The sequence below is a fragment of the Drosophila biarmipes genome, chromosome 3L (genome assembly GCF_025231255.1).
Source record: "Drosophila biarmipes strain raj3 chromosome 3L, RU_DBia_V1.1, whole genome shotgun sequence".
Classification (NCBI taxonomy): Eukaryota; Metazoa; Arthropoda; class Insecta; order Diptera; family Drosophilidae; genus Drosophila; species Drosophila biarmipes.
Window position 1 is genome coordinate 17718896 of NC_066613.1, and position 20494 is coordinate 17739389.

Consider the following 20494-nt stretch of genomic DNA (forward strand, 5'->3'; position numbering starts at 1 on the left):
ATGTTTGTATCGGTCCTCCAGGAATGCAGAACACCATTAAGTTTCATTGCTGCTGTTGAAATTAGCCTGTCAGCACAATTAATAATTTTAAATATTTTTTAGAACATTTTCCATTTTAAAATTGAGAATAACCAAGCTTTTTTAGCATCAACACAGAAAAAATAAAATTCGAAAACTGGTCACCAATCGGGAGAAGCACTTTTTGTTGTCCAAGAAGTAAATAAATTTAAATTATTTTAATATATTTGCGAAATATTGGTTATTTTAACCAATTTCTCACTTTTAATAGGAAACATTTCGTCGAAAGTCAGAGTCACATTTCGATGTTACGTTTGATATGAATACATATCAAATTGATACGATACAGATTCATATCAACACTTGTAATTAATATAATTTCGTATTACATTGATATGGGATTGGTAACATTTTAATATAACAACAGTGACATTCGAAAATTAAGGACACAATATCAATCGTGTATTGTTCTGTTCTGAACGAATATTAAAAGCGTGACCTGTACTATGAAAAGTACTTACGTATTCTAATACATAATTCATTTTTCCAATCTTCAAACTAAAAATGTTTTTTTTCTTTTTAATTAGCAATACTAATGCTGAGACTAAAACTAACTTAACTGATAAGTAAAGTAGTAATCTAGCTATTTAACTAGCTATTTATTTATTACGGTCCCGAACGGTCACACTCAGGCCGTACGGTCACACTCCGCCTCTACTCACCTGGACAACGTAGCCTACCTGGAGAAGATCACAAATTCCCTCAATTGCTGCAGGAGCAGGAGAGGAGTGGCCGTTGGTGACGCAGAGATCGATCTCATCCAATTGTGAGCGGGCGCGGCCGGAGCCATGACGATGGACGCCACCGCCCTGCCGTCGGAGCTGCTCGTGACCCCGCAGCCGCTGATTGGCTTCTGTGGACTGGACACCGCTCGGGTGGCGGTGCACAAGGCCGTCTGGGAGGCGTTTAGCGGCAGTTTGCAGCGCAAGGCAGCCGACAGGGCGGCCGTGCAGTACAAGCTGCTGGGCCCCAACTACGAGTTCCCCGTCGCCAAGCCCAAGCGGGCCTCCTACGAGTGGTACCACCCGAAAGGCATACTCAAGCGCAACTGGATGCTCAAGCACCTGCACGTGCTGCCCTCGGTGGTGGTGCTGTTCCAGGACATGGAGTGGAACGACGTGCAGTGGACGGAAAAGCAGGTGCAGTGCGCGGCCATTGTGCAAGCCCTGAAGAACGCCCTACAGGAGCGGAATACGCGGCTGTGTCTGGTGCTGCTGCAAAGGGCAGCGCCGCTTCCCCCGGGCGAGGATCTCCTGGCCGCCGAGCGAGCCGCCAGTCTGACCAACGCCTGTGGGATAACCAGCAAGATGCTGTTCATACTGCCGCACACGGAGCACCTCACGGGCTACGCCCTGCGGCTGGAGTCCGCCTTCCTGGACATGGCCCAGTCGTACTACGCCCTTATGTCTAAGAGGATACGCAACCATCGCGATCAGCTGACGGCGGCGCACGCCACGCTTAAGATTCGCCACCAATTCAAGCTGGGGTTCGTGGCGGAGATGCGGCAGGACTTTAGCACGGCTCAAAAGTAGGTTCCTATTTATGTTTCCTCTATGCGATTCCTTATTGTGTGTTCTTTACAGGCACTATTTCCAGGCCTACGCCAATCTGGACGAGATTCGCATAAATGACGGTAACTGCTTGGAGATCAAAACTCTGGCAGGCTTTTTGAACTACAAGATTTGCCGGCTAATGTTTAAGCTTAAGACTCCCAGGGATGCCATCAACCAGTTCATCATCCATGTGGAGAAGTACAAGTCTCGAGTGGGTTTCAAGGATCTGGCCTTCGAGCACCATGCCTGGCTAAGCACGCAGTAATGCCCACTCGTCAGACTCCTTTCCAGATTCTTTTTAAGATTACAAAATTTTATTACAGACATTCGGTGTTCGCTGAGCTGTTTTGCGAGGCCATCAAGAACGGCCTGCCCGCCCTGCAGACGCAGCATCCCGGAATCTATTACCACAAGGCAGCCGAATATGTGATGAAGCGGCGTGATGCAGCCCAGGAGGCATACGTCGCAATGCAAGCTGCCGTAGAGGGCACGCCCGTGCCGAATCAGAGCCCTTTGTCCCTGTACACAGAGTTCTTTGGCATCCGCGCGGTCAAGACGGGCGATCTGGTGGCCGAGCAGCAGGCCAATATGCAGCTATGTGATCAGGAGCGCGGCTATAACCACTCGTCAGCGATAATAGCCCTGCTCAGCCAGGCCATGGCCCAGTTCAAAATCTACAAGTGCCTCAGGTTTCGCAAGAAACTAGCCATTGACATGGCCGAGGAGTACCTGAAGAGCGGGGATCATGCCAAGGCCTTGACGTGAGCTTATCTTTCATGGGCTCTAATAGAAGAATATTGAATCTATTTCTTATTCCAGTTTGTATTCCCTGATGCTGCCTGATTATCGCCAAGAGAAGTGGTCCACGATATTTACCGATGTACTGCTGAAGACCCTCCGTTGTGCGCTGCTCTCTGCCTCCGTGGCTGACTATATCGCGTGCAGCGTTGAGGCGTTGTCCTTGCGTCATCATGGCGAACAGTCGGAGCGGATTCTGCTGCTAGAGAACCTGTGGCAGGTGTTCCAAGGTGTGCCACCCATGCCTAAAACTCAATTGGCGCCCGAAGCGCAGGCCTTGTGGAGCAGTGCGCTGGCAAGCGTGAAATCGCCCATTCAAATTGATTTAGATAAGGTCAGCGATGTGGTGGAAATGTGTGCCACATTCGAGCGGGTTCAGCTGAACAACGACGACTTGCTGCAGCTGCAACTGATAGTGCGGTAAGTTTGGTCCCCTGCATTCCCTTTCCAAAGCAACTCCCCATTATAATCATTCTTGCAGTGTTCTCACGGATGTGCCGTTGAGGGTGCGCAACTTCCATGTCATTCTAGCCGATGCGGCGAATCCGCAGAACAGCTACAAACTGGAGGCCCTCAAGTATTTCTGCTTTCCCAGCCTCACGCAGCTGCGTGGCCAAAAGCAGCCGCCGGAACAGCCGCGCCAGGAGCCCAAAAACTTTGAGAAGAACATGAGATTGGAGCCCGGCTCCTACTACCAGCTGTTCTGCAGCACCGAAGCGCAGCAGTTCCATGAGAACACGCAGCTGCGCATCGTCCGCCTGGAGGCCCACATGGGCACCGACCAGGTGGCCGCTCTACTCACATGCAGCTCCAACTACTCACGCCAGCTGTTCCGCCACCACACGCGCAGCCGCGATCTGGACGACAACGTGACGATCAATCCCATTTGCTACATTGCGCCCACGTAGGTCAAAGCGATTCGTACCGGAAGCAGCGACTTGTTTCCGGATAATTGCATGCAACCAGCGCATTTAACGCTCTACTAAACACGGTTTTCTATTCCAGCTTTCATCTGGACACGCAAACGAACCTTGGCCATGGACACGATAACGGTTCGGATGAGGAAACCAATGTGGTGGCTACGAGGATGCTGGTCAACGAGTACTACCCCGTTGTGACCACCGTCAGCAATCCGTACAATGTGTATCTGCAGAATGTGGGCGTACACATCAGTGTTCCCGTCGGCCTGAGAAATAGTGGTATGTAGGGGTATTTATTCAATTTGTATCTATATTTATTGGGAAACAATCTTTTAAACATTATCTATTATATATCTACTTTTGGCTACAACTTAAGCACCTAAAACTTGTACTATCTCTCGAGTTCACATGCCCAAAGCCTTGTCGATGAAGCTCCTAACAGTCTTGACATTCGTGTAGACTCCGGGTGAATTTTTGCGGGCACAGCCCACGCCCCACGACACTATTCCGCACAGTTGACCCTGATAGACGGCCGGTCCTCCGGAGTCTCCTTCGCAGGAGTCCTTTACACCAGGTACAGAGGCGCAGAACATGGTGTTGGTGATAGTTCCACGCAGCTTATACTGGCTCATGCAGGTCTTGCGGGGAATGAGGGCCACGTCCACGCTGCGCACCTGCATTGAAACCGCTTTGTTGCGCTCCGCGATTTGTCCCCAGCCGGAGACCTTGATCAAGTCACCTGCCTTGAAGCTGACATTGCATAGCTCGATGGTGGACACTTTGGGACCACTGATGGGGCCTTTAAGCTTTAGCACAGCCACGTCTGTGCTGAGGGTTCGGGTGTTGTACGCCTTCGGGGTGTACACCTTGTCCACGCCACTCCTGACACCCGTTTCCGTAAGTTTCGTAACGCCGGCGACGACCAGGATGCGAGAAGCACCCACCCCCTTGACGCAGTGGGCAGCGGTGAGGACATGTTGCGGGGTGACCAGGGAACCGCCGCAAATAAAGTTCCCACCGATGCGCAAATTCACTAAGTATGGCACACTGCCAATATCCACTGGGACGCCTCCCACAATCCGGCTGTTGGCCTCGTTGCCGGCCGCCCAGGTCAGTGGGATCAGGAGGTAGAGCAAGAGCCACAGCCACAGCGTCGCCATCGGCTCACTCCATCCCTCAATATTTGCCCTATCCGGTAGCAGTAACTACCAATCCGAGTTTCCGAGTCGCTGGCCACCTGAGTAAACACCTTTTCAATCGCTGTTCCGACTCGAATCGCGCGCCTCTGTGCTCCGATTTATATGCCTTTTAGGAAACAATCATTACACAGCACACATATTATTTTATTGTGCAAATAATAATTATTTTAATCAACCATTTTGTGCGGCTTATCGTTGGATTACATCGGCGTATTTGGTATGCGAAATTGAAACCCCACAAAAATTGCTGTGTAATGGGGCTTTGTGTCGGAGTGCTAGACAATTTTATTGACCTTGTTTCACTCGTTCATCGGATTCCACAAATTAGTTGATTGAATAATTGTCCATTGATCTCGATTCCAAAAAGATCCTCGTGCCATCTATACAGATACGATTTTTATGGAAAGATCAAGAACAGATAGAATACCATATGAGGGTTTGCTTTAAAGAACATGTCTTTATTCTTTAATTTAAAAAAAGATTATATGAACTCCAATATATCTAGGTCCTAATCCTCCCTAGTGTTTGCTCTATAAAAGCATAGACCCTTCCACTAGCCACGTTGGTGTAAACACCTGGAAAAGCTGGGCGGGCACAGCCGAATCCCCAGGAGACAATGCCACAGACCTGTCCGCGGTAGACCAAAGGGCCGCCTGAATCGCCAGAGCAGGAATCCCGGACACCACGCACTGCGGCACAGAGCATGGAGTCGCTCAGTTGGGCAAACACGGAGTAAGACAGCTGGCACTCCGCAGCCGTGAGGACTCTCACCATGGCTGTGCGGACCTGATCGGCGGGCTCCCGGTTATTCTCACGGGTCACTCCCCAACCACTAATCCTGGCATATGCATTGGGCTCCGGCGGATTGCGACAATGAGTAATGGTGGCCACTTTGCCCGGAATCAGGATTACAGGCTGCCGCAGCTGCAACAAGGCCACGTCCATGTCAAAGTTGGTAGAAGAATAGCTGGGCGAGGTGTGGAGCATGGCTACACTGCGAACCACAGGAGCATCTTCGTCCAACCGACTGGCTCCGGCGTGGATGGTGTAGTCTCCTGGCTGGGATCCATAAACACAATGCGCTGCACTGAGCACCACGCTGGTGGAGATCAGAGATCCACCACAGATAAAAAACCCATTCTGTCGTAGATAAACCAGGTATGGAACCTGGGAAATAGTTGTCTCCTTGCCTCCCACTATGCGCGTTTGACTGCAGGAACCAAGTGCCAACTGGCAGAGCCACCAGAGCAACCACAGGCCAACCATGGCGTGGCCAGACTGATAGCTACTATGTATATTGTCGTCTAGTTTGGAACGTGATAATGATTCTGGTCCGAAAATTGGTTCACACGATCTGTCCATTACCTGGCAATCCGGAAGAGATTTCAACTTTAATACCTCTCGATGGTATAAATGGCAAAATAACCTTTTTATTGGGTTAAAGGTTGTACAAAATGATTTATGAATCACCAGCAATTGCGGTCCATGAAGCTCTTCAGCCAGTACGTAATCGACGGACTGCTGAGGCGGGTGTAGACCCCTGGATAACCACTGCCGCAGCCATAGCCCCAGGAAACGATGCCCACGGAGCGGCCGGCGTGGATGATGGGTCCTCCGGAGTCGCCTTGGCAGGCATCTTTGGCATTTTCCCCCAGGGCACAGAACATATTGTTCGTAACTCGTTGCTGACCCGAGTCCATGGATTTGACGCACTGCTCCTGCGGGATGAACTCGACTTTGGCCTCCTGAAGGCACTGATTCCAGTTGTGACCTTGATCGTTGACCGAGCCCCAGCCCATTACCGTGAGATTGGCCTGCCGCGGCAGATCGTTGAAGTCGATCTTCACCAGACTCGCATTGCCGGCGATGTCAAAGGGGCGAATCAAGCGGATCACAGCCACATCGGAGTCCAGACCGCGCTGAGAGCAGTAATGTGGCGATAAGCCCACATACCAGGCCGGACGTACATGCTCCGGCGGCGTTGCATCGCCCAGGCACTGCTGCTGGGCATGGATGGTTAAATCCCGGACGTAGTGATGCCTTCTCTCCAAGCAATGAGCCGCTGTGAGAACACAGCTGGGCGAGATAAGGACGCCACCACAGCGAAATTGTCCACCACGTCGTAGATTGACCAGGAAGGAATGATCCTTTACTGGCGTCGAATATCCTCCAAAGATCTTACCAAAGCGATGAGTGGGGGAAGAACTCCCATCCAGTTGATGGATAAGTGCTAGTCCAAGCAGGAGTTTTAACATGGTCTACGGAACTCTAGCCCGGCTGGCAAGTTTATATGTTTTCGATTGTACCTTCCTGCATTCCCCAGTTAATTGCCTTTAGATAAACTTGAACTATTTATTGACCTTAACAGCTAGGGCTTAAGATTACGCTCAGGAATGCTGTTCCACCACGCGCAGAAACCACTCCCGGATCACAGGCACACTGGTGTAGACCCCAGGCAGAGAGGAGGCACATCCGTAGCCAAAGGATACGATCCCCGCCAGCTGGCCACGGTGCACCAAAGGTCCTCCCGAGTCGCCATCGCAGGAATCCTTCTGGTACAGCTTGGCGGCACACATCATGGAGCGGGTGATCCGGTGGATTCCCTTAAACGCAGCCACACACGAGGATCGCGACCACACGGGCACCATGACGCTGTGCACCCGCTTTGCCGTTTCGGCGGCGTCGGCAGTTAGTAAACCCCAACCAGAGACTTTGACCAGGACGCGAGGTGGAACGGGTTGGGAGGCCAGAGCGATGGTCTCTATATTGGACCCAGTCATGTCCGAAGTCAAGCGTAGGGCAGCCACATCCATGTTGAGAGTTTTGCGATTGAAATCCGGACGAATGGCCACGTAGTCCACTGTACGGACGGTGGCATATGGACCACCCTGGTCGGAGGCACCGCCATAGACCTTGAACTGATCCACTTCCTGCTGGTAAACGCAGTGCGCCGCAGTGATCACCCAACGGGGCTTGATCAGAGATCCTCCGCATAGCTCCGTGTTTGTGGTGACCTGGACGAGATACTTCTCCTGCTTGATGCTGGACACCCGACCACCAATGATGCGGGGCTGGATCTCCTCGCTGTCGTAAAAGGAGGCGGAAGCTGAGGGGACTCCCAGAATGGGGATCAGAAGCAGCAGCAGCGAGGGCAGACTCCGGGCGATCATTGTGGCTATCCAACTAGACTGAAACAAAGCTGCAACCCGATTTTATATCAAGTAAATCCGGGCGGAACAAGACTTCAACATTTGCACAATTGTTCAATCAAGCATCTTTGCCGGGAAATCGAACTCGGAATTAAAGATATATTTTCAACAAGAAACCATCTTATCTTCCGAATCTTTGGTTATTAAATAAGGGAACCAGTTACAGTGATATTTAATGACATAACAGAATATTTTTTATTTGAAAATTAATATTTATTCATTGCAAACAATCATGCTAAACATATTTACGTTGAAAATATTTAAGAGATATATTATAACTTTATATCATTTGGCAAAAGAATGCGATTTGTAGATGGTAAGAGATCTTCGCCCCGTGATGGAACCAGTAACTACTAGCAAAACAATTTTTGGTCAGGAGTCTAAAGTTCCCTGACTTTAAAACAGAGTTAACTAACAAACAATCATGAACAACGGCCTACATTCTCAAGTTGTTTATACTATACTTTCTCAGAAAAGTTCTATTGACAGATGGTGTTTATTTCCAATGTTATTATGCTCTATTGTTGAAAAGTATTTGTTTATATTAACTAGAGTCAAGGCCAATCTTTCCTGCGTCAAGATATATACTATATACTATATTTTAAACCAAATGGTATGATAAACTTATATTGCTCGCTTGTGATTTTTATTTTTTAAGTCCCACCTTGCCCAAAGTCTTTGAAGATCGTGTTGGTCTAACAAATATTTATTAAATCGAATTAACAAACAACCTTAAGATCTAGTTCATCAAGATTATCTTGCTCAGACTTGCGATTCCTAGTTATTGTCCATAATATTGTTGGCCCACTGGCGGATCGCGGCGACGGCTGTGTAGACGCCAGGATACCCGGTTCTGGCACATCCATAACCGAAGGACACGATGGCCACCAGGGTGTTGTTCCTGGTCACCGGACCGCCGGAATCTCCGCTGCAGGCATCCTTACCCGCAGCCCGGGCACAGATCATAAACTTAGTGATGGTCGCCTTACCGCGATAATTCGACCGACACTTCTTCTGCTTGACCACTCTGATCTGGGCTGCCTCCAGAGTCTTGGAGGCCGAAGTGCTGCCCTCCCTGGTTATTCCCCATCCCGCGATGCGTACCGTTGCACCCGCCTTGGGTCGCGTTGTGGCCATGGCTATGGTTCCTATATTTGTGCCAGTCAGGGATTGGCTGAGCTTGAGCAGCGCCACATCCATATTCATCGTTTTCGTAGTAAACTTTTGCCCCACGTAGATGGATTCGACGGAGCTGGTGACGCCATCACTGCCATCCAAAGTGTTGGTGCCAGCGCGAACCGTGAAATCGGATGCACTGTGTCCTTTGACGCAATGGGCGGCTGTTATGACCCACCTTTCGGTGAGGAGCGACCCGCCACACAGATTCGAACCCCGTCGCAATTGGACAATGTAGGGAGTGGTGGAAACCGAGGTGCTGGTGCCACCCACAATCCGCGATTGAATCTTGGCCGGAGCTGCGGTCTTTTTGTTCTGATTCACCTTCTTTGTGGCGAGTTTTCGGCCGTTTCCGGCTTGTTTTCTCCTGGCCGCCAGTTTGTTTCCGCTGGCATTTCTCAGTCGCCTCTTCTTCCTTTGATTCCTCGCAACCGCCGTTTCGCCCAGCTGGGTGATCTCTGCCAGGAGCAGCATGGCCAATATAAGATAATCCCACCGCCAAAGCATCTCGCTGTGAACTGTTACGATTGTGACCTTGCCCCGTCTTTTTATGGCCGGATATTCGGCAAAAACATGGAGAAACCACCTGAACAAACACCACGGGTCACAATGGAAGACAGTGCCACTTCAATGGCATTCTTGCTCCGGCTCCAGGTGACGTCAACGATCAGGGCTAACCGATCTAATACTGATTAATACGGATTCAAGAGGGGATTTAGCAATACCGGCGCATGTTATCGGCTATCCAGTCGGACAGGTAGCTGACGTCGGAGTACACCCCGGGACTGTCTTGGGCGGCGCAGCGATGGGCCCTGCCCCAGGAGACGACGCCCACGAGAAAGCCATGTTCATTGACCGCCGGTCCCCCGGAATCGGCGGCACAGGCATCCCTTAAACCCGGAATCGAGGCGCAGAACATGCTGTCCGTAATATTCCGATAGCCACGATACAGATCTCGGCATTCCCGCTGAGGCATCACTTTCACATGGACGCTTTGCAGATTATTGGGCAGCGAAGTGGATCTGGCGTCGGTTAGTCCCCAGCCGGAAACGCGAACAAAAGACCCAGGGCGAGGGGATCTCACGGCCAAGGAGATGGGCTGAGCTATGGATGGCTGAAGCGGATGCTGGAGCTGCAGGAGTGCCACATCGTGGTCCAAGGTGGTGCGATTGTAGGCCGCCGGCAGCAGTATCTTCCTCACATAGCGGGCATTGCTCATATCCCGCAGAAAGGTGACCCCGCCGCGGACCACAAAGTCTGATGGTTGACCCTCCTTCAGGCAGTGGGCGGCGGTCAAGACGCAACGGGGGGAGACCAGGGAACCGCCGCACTCGAAGTTGCCACGACGCCGGATGTTGACCATGTGCGGCTGATTCCACACATCACTTGGATGGCCGCCCACAATGCGAGGATTCCGCCGTAAGTCCAGCTCCTCTGTCGCAGACCCCGGAATCCAGATCATCCACATCATCAGCGGAAGCAGCACACCTTGCATCTCGATCTCAACTGGCCTGTAATGGGTACTTCGATGGACTGGAGCCCCAAACCCTAGAGCACAATCATTTATAGAGCCGATCCGCACTGACCTTACCCAACAGAACCCACTTACAAAAAACACCTGTTCACCGCTGTTTACACACGGCAATGAACTTGGTGTTGTGGGGGCTACGAGGAAGTGTAGACTCCATAGCATAGAGCTGTACCCACTTAAAGGTGTTTGTTTAGGGATCGGAAAATTGATGGGCCTAAGAGTGGAGAGTGGGAACACAATAGGTCTTTTTCACTTGGGAGTTCCGACCTGAAGATAATATTTCAGTTTGTTTACCATATGATATCAGTTTAACTATTAGGAATAATTATGCTTAGATATTATTGTTATTATTAATTAATTATACTTATTATATATTGTTTCTTCCAGTTTTCCTCACCACGGACATCTCACCGGGACGCCAGAAGCTGCACGCCCAGATCCAAATAGACGTGGGCGAGCTGTCCGCACACGGGAGCACCGCTGCCACCTTCTACATCTTCAGTCTTGCCGAGGCGGAGATCAAGCTGCAACAGAGATTGAGCTACACTTTGGACGTGGATCGCGGTCCAGGAGGAGGTAGCACCAATGCCCGCGTGAGCACTGCTCCGAACAGCTCGGAATCCACGCCCGATCACGAGGTGAAGAGTGTGGCTCAGAGCCTGGCGGCCATTTCTCCAGTGCAGATCGAGTACCTGGACGAGACGCGGCTGCGAAAGTCTCGGGAGGATACACTCACAGTGCGATGCTACGGGGACTTTAAGTTCACCGCGCGTTTTTACACGCTGGACAGGAAGCCCCTCAACCAGGTGTATCGCGGCGAGAACTTCCTGCTAAGGGCAAACACGGAAGTGGTGGCCGTGGACGATGTGGAAATACTGGACAGCTTCTTTATATGTGTATGTATCTTTTTTGGTTTCTTGGGAGCACTCAACTAACTTCCATTTCTCGCCAGGATCACAACCTAGTGCAATCAAACTACAGCTTTAAGCAGAAGAAATACACCAACAAGTACAGCGCCGGCGAGCAACTGGAGAGCGTGATAGTCCTCCGGACAAATGCCACTCTGCGGGACTGGACGACGGCCCGGGATCTGGATCATCGTGGCAAGCTGGAAGGCAAGGCGGTGGCCAGTAAGTTCATCAGGCCGCCAGTGAAACCCCATTCAGAGGAGCCGTTGGCACCCACACCGCCGGCCGGAATGAGTGCCTATATGAGCAAGAGTCTGGTGGCCAAGATACCCACCACCATGACCATCATAAACAGCAACTCGGCGGTGTCCAATGCCCTGCAGGTGGCCAATGCGGGTGTGATGAGCAGCTCCTTGCAGTCGGATGATGTCAATGTGGCTGAGGAAGCCATAAGCAACCAGGAGGGGATAAAAACCACTCGGCTCATCTACAACAAGGCCCTGGAAGCTGTCCAGGGAACTGGTCATTGCCGTGGCTTCATCAAGGGTATCTACACGCTGGAGGGAAACCCATCTAACGTGCCTATTTTCGGAGTATTCTGCATTCGTTGGCGAAGGGCTAATGGCAGGGAGGAGAACGAATCCAAGTTTGTGATCAGTGGTCTGGACATTGCGGAGCCGCCGCTGAATATCTACTGCACCATCGAGGAGAAGATGTTTGTGAAGATGCCCATGGCCTTTAAGGTGGTGCTGAAGAATCCCACCACGCATGTGCTCCACCTGATAGCCAACCTGAGTATCAGCAAGACGGACAACTTTATATGCTCGGGTCACAAGCAGGTGAGTTCTTTACATGGAAGCCTTTGTGAATTGTATCTGTAACCATTGATCTTCCCAGCTGGACATCTCGATAATGGCCTACAAGGAGAAGGAACTGGTCTACAACCTGTATCCCCTGCAAGTGGGCTGGCAGGAGTTGCCGGTGCTGAGCCTGGAGTACAACACCAAGGCGGATCCGCAGAAGAACGACAGCCAGAATGCCTTGCTCGATGAACTGGTGCAGCGAGCCCTGCCCAAACGAGTCTTTGTGCTGGTAGGTGGCCCCCGATCCACAGTTTACTCCCTGATATTAACCTCTTTGCATCCCCCACAGCCACCTCTGAAGCAACAGAACAAGTAGGAATGAGACAGCGATGATGCCGCCGCGCTTTAGTTTAAGTGTTTTAAAGTTTACAATTATCACTGGTGTGTAAAAATTAGCTACGCCTACTCCCTCTTTATTGCTAACAACAAACATACATACATAAATAGCTATATTTAGAGAGTTACATAGCATAATACTTGAGAGTGTGTGTGATTGTATTGTATAATGTATTGTTAAACGGGCCAAGACGCACTCGACATTCTTGTTAGTTGATTCCGGCGTTTTAGATAAGCTCTGCTAAGTCCTGGTCAGTACCGCAAGTTGCACATATTTTCGTACATCCTTTGAACGTACAGTAATAAATATAAAGCATAAATATATCGTTGAGACCACGCACGTTCTAATCATTTCCGGACCTCTTGCCACCCGAGGAAAACTTAAAGACGCCCTTTTTCTGATTGCGGTTATCATTCTGCAGAAGAAGATATATAAGTAAATTATTAATATCCAGCTGTGGTAAACTTACCAATAGACGATTTCCGAACAGCATCACAGCCTTGTCCTCTGCTTCCTGCGGCGTGGCTCGTTCTCCTGCGGACAGAACAGGCTGACGCTGGTGGATATGCAGCTTCTGCTTGATGGCCTGCGAGAATATCACCCGCCTGCTCACGGATTTCATGGCCAGCAGCAGATCCAACCAGGTCCAAGTCACGTTGTGGTACTCCAGCGTTGGAATGACTAGTGAGTAGTCTGTGATGTCCTCAAGATTCTTCTCCTTGTTGCCCTTGTAGCTCACGCGCACGGGCACCTCGGGAATCTTGATGTAGATGAACAGCTTGTTCTTCTCCGCCCGCTCCTTCATCTTCTCCACATCATCCTTCTCGATCTTCACATAGAACTCCGAGTCCTTGGCCCCCTTCTTGCCCTTGCCCGAGCGCTTGGTCGACGAAGATGTCGAAGGCTTGGTCTGTAAATTCGTTGTAGACGCCGGGCTGGTTGAGGCATTGTCGTCCAGTTCGTCGCTGACCTCCGTCTCGGAGGCATCGCGATCCGGAAAGCAGAACTTCAGCATTGTGCTGTAGAACTTCTTCGTAATGGCAATGGTGATGGGAGCCACATTGATCTCGAAGTGCTCCTTGACTGATATGCCGCCCACAGGAGCCTTCTCGCGGCAGAAGATCCGCAGCACTCGCTTGTGGGTGTCCACGGGCATGTCCTTTTGAATTTCAGTGGCCAGCAGGACATCGCGATAGATTTCTCGCGGCAAAAGGTTCTCCATGCGTATGTTTCCCAGTTCCAGCAGATGTTCCACCGAATCATCGCTCTTGGACTTCTTGGTGTAAAGGAAAGCGCTAAGGACAAGATCGGCTATGCCAATCTGTCCATCAGTTTCCGTGAGCCGCCACTGGGCACGCTTAAAGCAGATCTCGTTGGTTCGCACCATGGTCACAGACTCGTCGGAGCGCACGTTCGATATCTTGCTGAGCTGCGATAGCTGAGTCTCCTTATAGCACAGCAACATCATGTCCAGGTCCTCGCTGAAAGTGTTCAGCTCCTCCTTGCTTTCCCGGATCATTTGCTGGACGTGGTCGTATTCTTGCCGCAGCTCGAATGAGTCCCCGTCCTCTATCCGCTCCTTGCTGATCATGTGTGTGTCCTTCTCCAGCGAGCGAATCTTCATCAGCAGACTCCGGATAACCGTTTGCTTCTGCTGAATGGGTCGCTTCTGATCCTCTGTTGAGTGCAGCTGAAGCTGGAAGCGCATTCTCGTAAGCTTCTCCGCCGCCTGTTTTCTCTGAGGCTCTACATAAAGCAAAAGGTTGTTTACAATATCCAGGATCATGGCGTACTGCAGCGAGTTGGTGCATACATCCAGGTCGTGATGCATCAGTGTGAAGGCATCTACTGGATCGTCTTGTTTTTCCCACGGCGATTGTAGCTCCTCCGAGGGCGGTGGTGGCACCTCCGTGATGCTGTTTGGATCGATGGCATCGCCGTAGCTTACATAAAAGAACTCGCACTTACACTTTGACACAATGCGCTGCAGTTGGACGGGCTGTGCCTCTCCAGAATTGTCGCTCAAAAAAGCGCCTACAGTTTCGGAAACCACACCACCTACACTGCGCCCACTGCCCACCAAGTGCGAGATGTCCGGCAGATTGTTGATCACAGTCTCATCCTTGTCCTGGATGTTGTCCACCGTCAGCCACATTATCTCCTTCTCCAACAGGGAATTATTATCTCCCGCGCTGACTGTCGCATAGTACTGCATGCACTCCAACAATCCCTTCCAAGTGGTTTTAGAGATGAGGGAGCGCTCGCGCCAAACTGGACGATGCTCTCGCTGAAGGATCTCCGCCTTGGCAGCACTGATGATCACATATCCAGACGTCTCACATCCTTTGAGCAACACCTGGGAGTTCACTAGACTAATGGACCAGTTCTCGTGGATTATATCCTGGGCAGAACAGGCTTGCAGGCCCTGGAGCTGTAGTTCCCTGGATTGGGTGCTATGATCATCACTGTACACATTAAATTTGTGATCCGCCTCTGCGATGAGTTGCTGCAACATGGCGGTGGCATGAATTTGTGCAGGGGCCTTCTTCAGCGATGCACTCGGATTGGAAACTAGAAAGCAATTTTTCAATTACGAACATAAAGCAGATACAACCCACTCACTTGGCAAAACCTCGTTGCTAGTACTGGACAAGGTAATGGTGCTATCACTTCGTTTATGTTTCAGGACAGCCGAACTTGGACCCTCCTTGCGGTAGCTCTTTACCGCTTCAGTCGACAGATTGTTCTTCAGTTTCTGGGACTTCATAAAGGAATCAAAAAGGGCAAATGCCACATCCCGATTGCTCTTTGTCCAGGCTCCCTTTAGATCGTACACCACCAACTTATGCGTCGGCGTCGTGGACTGCGCTTTAACATCCTCCTCAGTGCTGCTGGCCGTCGTGGGTATCAGTGCTTCGCGGCCATAAGATACCTTCGCCACACTTAGAAAGTAGAATCTCACAATTTTAAAGGCATCTGCGGCGCTGGCCAGGTTCTCAGAACTGCTGTCCATCTTCTCGGTCAAAATGCTTTTCAGCCAGATCTCAGCATCGTTGAGCTCGCAGTTCATGTAGATCGTTGACCAGTCTGCCCGTGGGCGGTGGATAAGCCCATCGTCAATGGGATTGAGGGTCAAAGAGTGCTCCGAACTGAAAGACACTCGCCGGCCGTTCAACTGGAAGCCTTTTTGCAGAGCATGAGACATCCAGTAGAGCACCTGGAACTTGTGAAGACACATCTGGAGGTTGGCCTTTTTGTAGTGTCGACTGAGCGGCTTCTTTCTGGGTCTCACATTGTTGAAGACCGGACCTCGCCGTGTGGGCCTCGTCACTCCGGAAAGAATGAGTTGCAAACTCTCGAACCATCGCAACGTGCTGCCGTACAACACTAGACTAGGTATGTCGACTTCCAAATCCTCTCCTGCCTTGGGCTTGGTCTCGAAGGATATCCAAATGTTGAGATTAAGCGATCGGAAGGCACGGAAGGAGTCGTGGACTTGATTACTTGAGTACTCCGGCAACTTGTCTGGGGCACAGGGCATCACGGCATGGTGGTCATTGGGATTTGCCAGGCACACCCATTTAAGCTTGATCGTCAACTTAAGATTAGGAAAATGAAGCAAGCGACAATCGTCGTAGCGGGATGCAGTGCGAACCATGACCTAAAAAGTATCAATTTAGTTTTGAATCGGCTTTAAAATTGTATAATCGGAGACTCACATTAAGTTCCCCTTTAAACATGATCTTGGCATTCGTAAGTACAATCCCGCAATTGTTCCAGGTCAACTCCATTTCCTCTGTCGTATTATAGGGATCAAGCGAGGCATGGAGGAGGATGGTAAACTGTTTGGCTATTAAAGTTAACCGGCCATGTAGAAGCAGGCGCAGCTTATCCCAAAATGGCAAGGGAGGCGAGGGATCCTTCGATGGAGCCGAGATCTTCTCGAAGCTCAAGTTGCACTGGGCCATCACAGGCTCCCAGCAGGCTCCAAACGCATAGCTACAGCTATCCAGTTCGCAGTCAAAGTCATGGTAGAACTTAAGCGAGGGCATGCTACGTTGAATCACATCGGTGCCAAAAGGTTCTCCCACATCAATGAAGACATCGCGCCTTGCTCGCTTCGAGCCCATTTGCTCGGCTCCACAAAGATTGCCGTACAGCCGCATACTCTTCACACAAAACATGGGTTGCGGGAAATCCCTGAAAATTTAATTGAAAGGGGGTGAGTATTTAAAAATCGTTTCCCTTTAGATGATCACCCACCTTAGCATAAATTTCCATTCGGTACAGCTGATGTTGACACCCCGGCACCACAGTGTAGAGAACTCCAGTCCCTCCTCTGGCCAGGGACTCTCGTGATCGATCTCGCGCATCATGCGAGTCACATTGTCGTATCCATGGATTGAGGTGTCTGCCATGGCCATAATATTAACGTCTGTCATGATCCAGGCCAGCAATCGGGTACGAACTGGGCCACTTTCGCGAATCTTCTTCGATCGCTGTATGTAGATCTCTGAGTTTTTCTTAACCAGGTTGGCATAAAGACCCTCTATGGTTCCAGATGGCAACAAAAGCCGCTCAGAGCAGAGCTCACCGATCTTTTTATCGAACAGCGCCTTGCGCTTTAAGCTCTCTAGGTATTCGTCCACCAGAAGGACATAGTTATCGCGAAGTTTTACCTCGAAGGGATCGTCGCTGATCTCCAGCAGGAACTCTTTGATCTTAATCACCAAATCACAGGGCAGCGGTGAGTCCGCTGTAAACGGTTTCTTCTTATAGTTGTGGACCTTCTTTAGCCACTTAAAGTGGGATGTGCACTCCCCATTGACTGCATTATAGAAGTCGTGGTCATACGGGAAAATGGCTTTGAAGGATCCAATAGTGGTGACCCACACCTTGTTGGAGGGCAGCTGAAAGCCAGGAAAGTTTTGTCGTTCTTGGGTAAGTACTTCCAAACGTGGCACTGATTGAAGATCCAATTCCTTGACTGTAAATATGTGCTGATCGTCGATCTTGACAAAAACATTCTCCGCATAGATCATACAACGTTCTTTTCGACTGAAGTAGAGGCTCTCTACAAAGATCTGAATAGAGTGACGCTCAGAGAACTTGATCTCGAAGATGGTTCGCCGTTCGGCAGACAACTCCACCACGAGTCCTCCTCTGGGAGTGGTTTTCTTTACAGGTGAAGCCGGAATCGCCAGCTGCGTTTTCAAGTCTTGCATATCCCTCACTAAAGTTAACAGGTGCATGTGCAAATTAGAGTTCCACGTGGCCTCCATATCGCCGGGTATGTAAATGGACAACTTGCCCAGCGATCCCTCCACTTGTTCATGTTCAAGACGTATTATTTTGCAGGTGGCAAACACGTCCGAGAAGTCGGTGAGGCACAGTGAAGAGGCCATCATCGAGCGCATTATGGCCATTTGGAACTCCTCGAGCTTAAGGGTGGTTAAGTTTTGAGCCCGCGTCAAATTCAGCTCTGAGAAACTGAGCAGCGTGTAAACATTATGATGATTAACAAAGTAAGCAGTAATATCCTTGACCTTAACTGACACTCGCAGTGAGGTAGATGAGTGTGATGGCTGCACGGACACCGTGAGGCCGGCATTCGGCCTAGGCTGAGATTGTCCTGACACGTTTTTTGGTTTTATTCCCCGGTATTGCCGGAGGCACTCCACTGACTTGAACACAAACTCCGCCAACTGCATGCTGTATTCCGTGCGAAAAGTGTGCACGGATATGTCCAGTTTGGTGGTGTTTGCATACGAGCAGAGCTTGAGCAAGCTCACTCCGAGGAAAAACGGTGAGCCAGGCGAATGAGTCTTCTTTAGGTTGTTGGTATCATTAATGGAGTTGCCTAGATTTGACCATAGCGTTTCCACCATCAGCTCCATGCTCCATTGTCGTTGATTTAACAACAAATTAAGGAACTTGTTTTCATACAGATTACTCCGTTTCTCCTCGATTTGTTCCAAGAGAAACCTGGTGTGGCTCACACTCATGGCGATGTGCTCATCCTCTAGCTTCATAAGGAGCGATACATTGAACAGCTCCGCGCAACCTTTGACTACGATCCGCTGCATAATCCACTCCAGAACTCCGCCCTCCCGTCGATGACTCGCTCGCAGGTTGCTTTCCAGAGCCGTATCCAGATACAAGTTATCGGGAAGGGATTTCTGCTTGTGTATCAGCTGCATTGGCTGTGCTCCGCTCGAGCGCTGTCGAGCGAGGAAATTGTTGTTCACAAAGTCGTAGATCTCGCTATGGTTATAGATGATTTGGAATGTCTTAAGTTTCACATACAGATTAAAAATGTCTTTTTCCAGCTGAAGGGTAAATCGTTTTTTTAAACAGTCAACATATGATTGCCTATATATTTACTTACCACAGAGTCTATGGTGAACTGTTCTACGAAGAGTAGCTTCTCGTATTTAGTATCGATGTCCAAATGCTGAAAGCCCAGTTTGGCAAGCATTGAAGGTAGCAAGGTCTTTTCATCCGTGACTTTAGAGTTAAACTTTCCCGAGATCTGTGGTTAAACATTTCGGTATTAATAGCTTTTAATCTAAATGTTAGGAATAAACCTACTTGGAACGACTGCAGCTTGGCACTGAAATCGTTTTGTGAGTTTTCTTTAACGGCGGAAAAGGTGGCCGCCCTGATGCTAAAGTTAAAGTTCTTTGGTATAATCGGCGCCAGCTTCTCGTAGTTGTCATTGTCGTAGGACCTCTTGTAGGGCACTACGGCCTGAGTGGAACGTCGTGACTGTTGACCAGTCGATGTCTTCCGCTTGGCTTCACTAAGGAACTCATACAGTCCGCCGTGGATGACGGATTTGGCATTGTTGATGACCAGACTAAGGGTCTGCCAGGGGAATTATTAATAAGCAAGCCTTATTACATAAAGTGCATCACTTACATCCATGGACAGTGGCCCCTGGGCAAAGAGCGACGCATCCAGGGTCATATCGAAGCTGACCTCTCCCAGGCAGGGTCGAATCTTGTTGAGATTCTCCAGCGACTGTCGGCGGGAGCTGCAGTGCCTCAGCATCTTAGCCTGCGCTTCGCTCAATGCCGCATTCACCAGCAGGACACGTGCGTTTTGCACTATACTCCCGTCCAGATGAAGTTCCTTCGCCGTGGCATGCATAAACCAGCCAGGATCAAAGTCGTTGTTCATCAGCACCACTGATATGTTGTTCACATGCACCGCCATGAACTGGGCAAAGGTGATAATGCTCGCCGGCACCTTGGTTTGCCGGAAGTCAGGCACTCCCTTCGCCTCCGAGGGCTTGCCCTCTGACGTCTGCGTCCGCCGCAGCTCGTAGATGTCGTCGGTGTCATCCTGTCTACTGTGGATATCCTTGTTGATGCGGATGTCGCGGATATAGATCGATAGCAGCTTGGTCACCTCGGTGGTGAAGAAACTGCTGCGCAGACACACCTCCTCGATTTGCTGAAAGATTGGGAGTGTTTATGGCTTTGACTTCAGAGGTTAAAGGTTATCCATACCACCGAGAATCCACTCTTGCTGATGTGCACATTCCTCAGGGACAGGTAGGGCAGCGAAATGCGGCCGATCCGCACTTTGACCCGAAACCTCTTGACCAAATACCAGCTAATGCCCGTGGGCAAGATCCTAAAATGGAAAGTGATCCAATTGGGTGCTTATAACGATGATGGATCAACTGTGGGGGCACGGCTCAGCCCGAACGAAACCCACCAGTAGACGTTGATGAAGAGCGCCAGGCAGAATAATAGCAGCTGGAGCATCATGTTGGCGCCTCAAATATCATAGTGCGCCAACATTTGGCCTGTATTATTAATGTTATTAAATGTTATGACTAAATACTGAAATTTAACTAGTTGCGGGAGTAGAGTGACCAGGGAATGGGGTTCGAAAATACCAAATGCCATTGG

General features: G+C 50.1%; 5 protein-coding genes and 1 pseudogene across 5 annotated transcripts; 1 reads left to right on the forward strand and 5 right to left on the reverse strand.

Annotated features, from left to right (window-relative positions):
• The first annotated feature begins 714 nt into the window (after positions 1-714).
• On the forward strand, positions 715-12902 carry LOC108034894 (trafficking protein particle complex subunit 11). Its single transcript, XM_017110108.3, has 10 exons — positions 715-1606; positions 1662-1892; positions 1955-2392; positions 2451-2849; positions 2911-3333; positions 3435-3628; positions 10852-11360; positions 11417-12211; positions 12270-12464; positions 12525-12902. Exons 1-10 carry the CDS (start codon positions 867-869, stop codon positions 12549-12551), a joined length of 3951 nt encoding a protein of 1316 aa, XP_016965597.1. The 5' UTR covers positions 715-866; the 3' UTR covers positions 12552-12902.
• On the reverse strand, positions 3640-6821 carry LOC108034378 (transmembrane protease serine 9-like; annotated as a pseudogene).
• On the reverse strand, positions 6830-7856 carry LOC122819021 (trypsin alpha-3). The gene has a single exon (XM_044094977.2). It carries the CDS (start codon positions 7716-7718, stop codon positions 6936-6938), a length of 783 nt encoding a protein of 260 aa, XP_043950912.1. The 5' UTR covers positions 7719-7856; the 3' UTR covers positions 6830-6935.
• LOC108034895 (trypsin beta) lies at positions 8521-9498 on the reverse strand (the record flags this gene model as incomplete). Its single annotated transcript, XM_017110109.3, is given in 2 exon segments — positions 8521-9476; positions 9478-9498. Coding segments are annotated over 2 exon segments (963 nt in total), but the record flags the coding sequence as incomplete, so codon positions are not given.
• Positions 9473-10725, reverse strand: LOC108034897 (trypsin beta). Its single transcript, XM_017110111.3, has one exon. The coding sequence runs from the start codon at positions 10624-10626 to the stop codon at positions 9649-9651; it is 978 nt and encodes a 325-aa protein (XP_016965600.2). The 5' UTR covers positions 10627-10725; the 3' UTR covers positions 9473-9648.
• LOC108034898 (protein KIAA0100) lies at positions 12615-20473 on the reverse strand. Its single transcript, XM_017110112.3, has 10 exons — positions 20298-20473; positions 20087-20213; positions 19494-20030; positions 19164-19439; positions 18961-19104; positions 16836-18901; positions 16292-16772; positions 15195-16233; positions 13042-15143; positions 12615-12987 (listed from the first exon to the last, which is right to left on the reverse strand). The coding sequence occupies exons 1-10, from the start codon at positions 20348-20350 to the stop codon at positions 12916-12918; spliced, it is 6897 nt and encodes a 2298-aa protein (XP_016965601.1). The 5' UTR covers positions 20351-20473; the 3' UTR covers positions 12615-12915.
• Between the last annotated feature and the right edge of the window lie 21 nt (positions 20474-20494).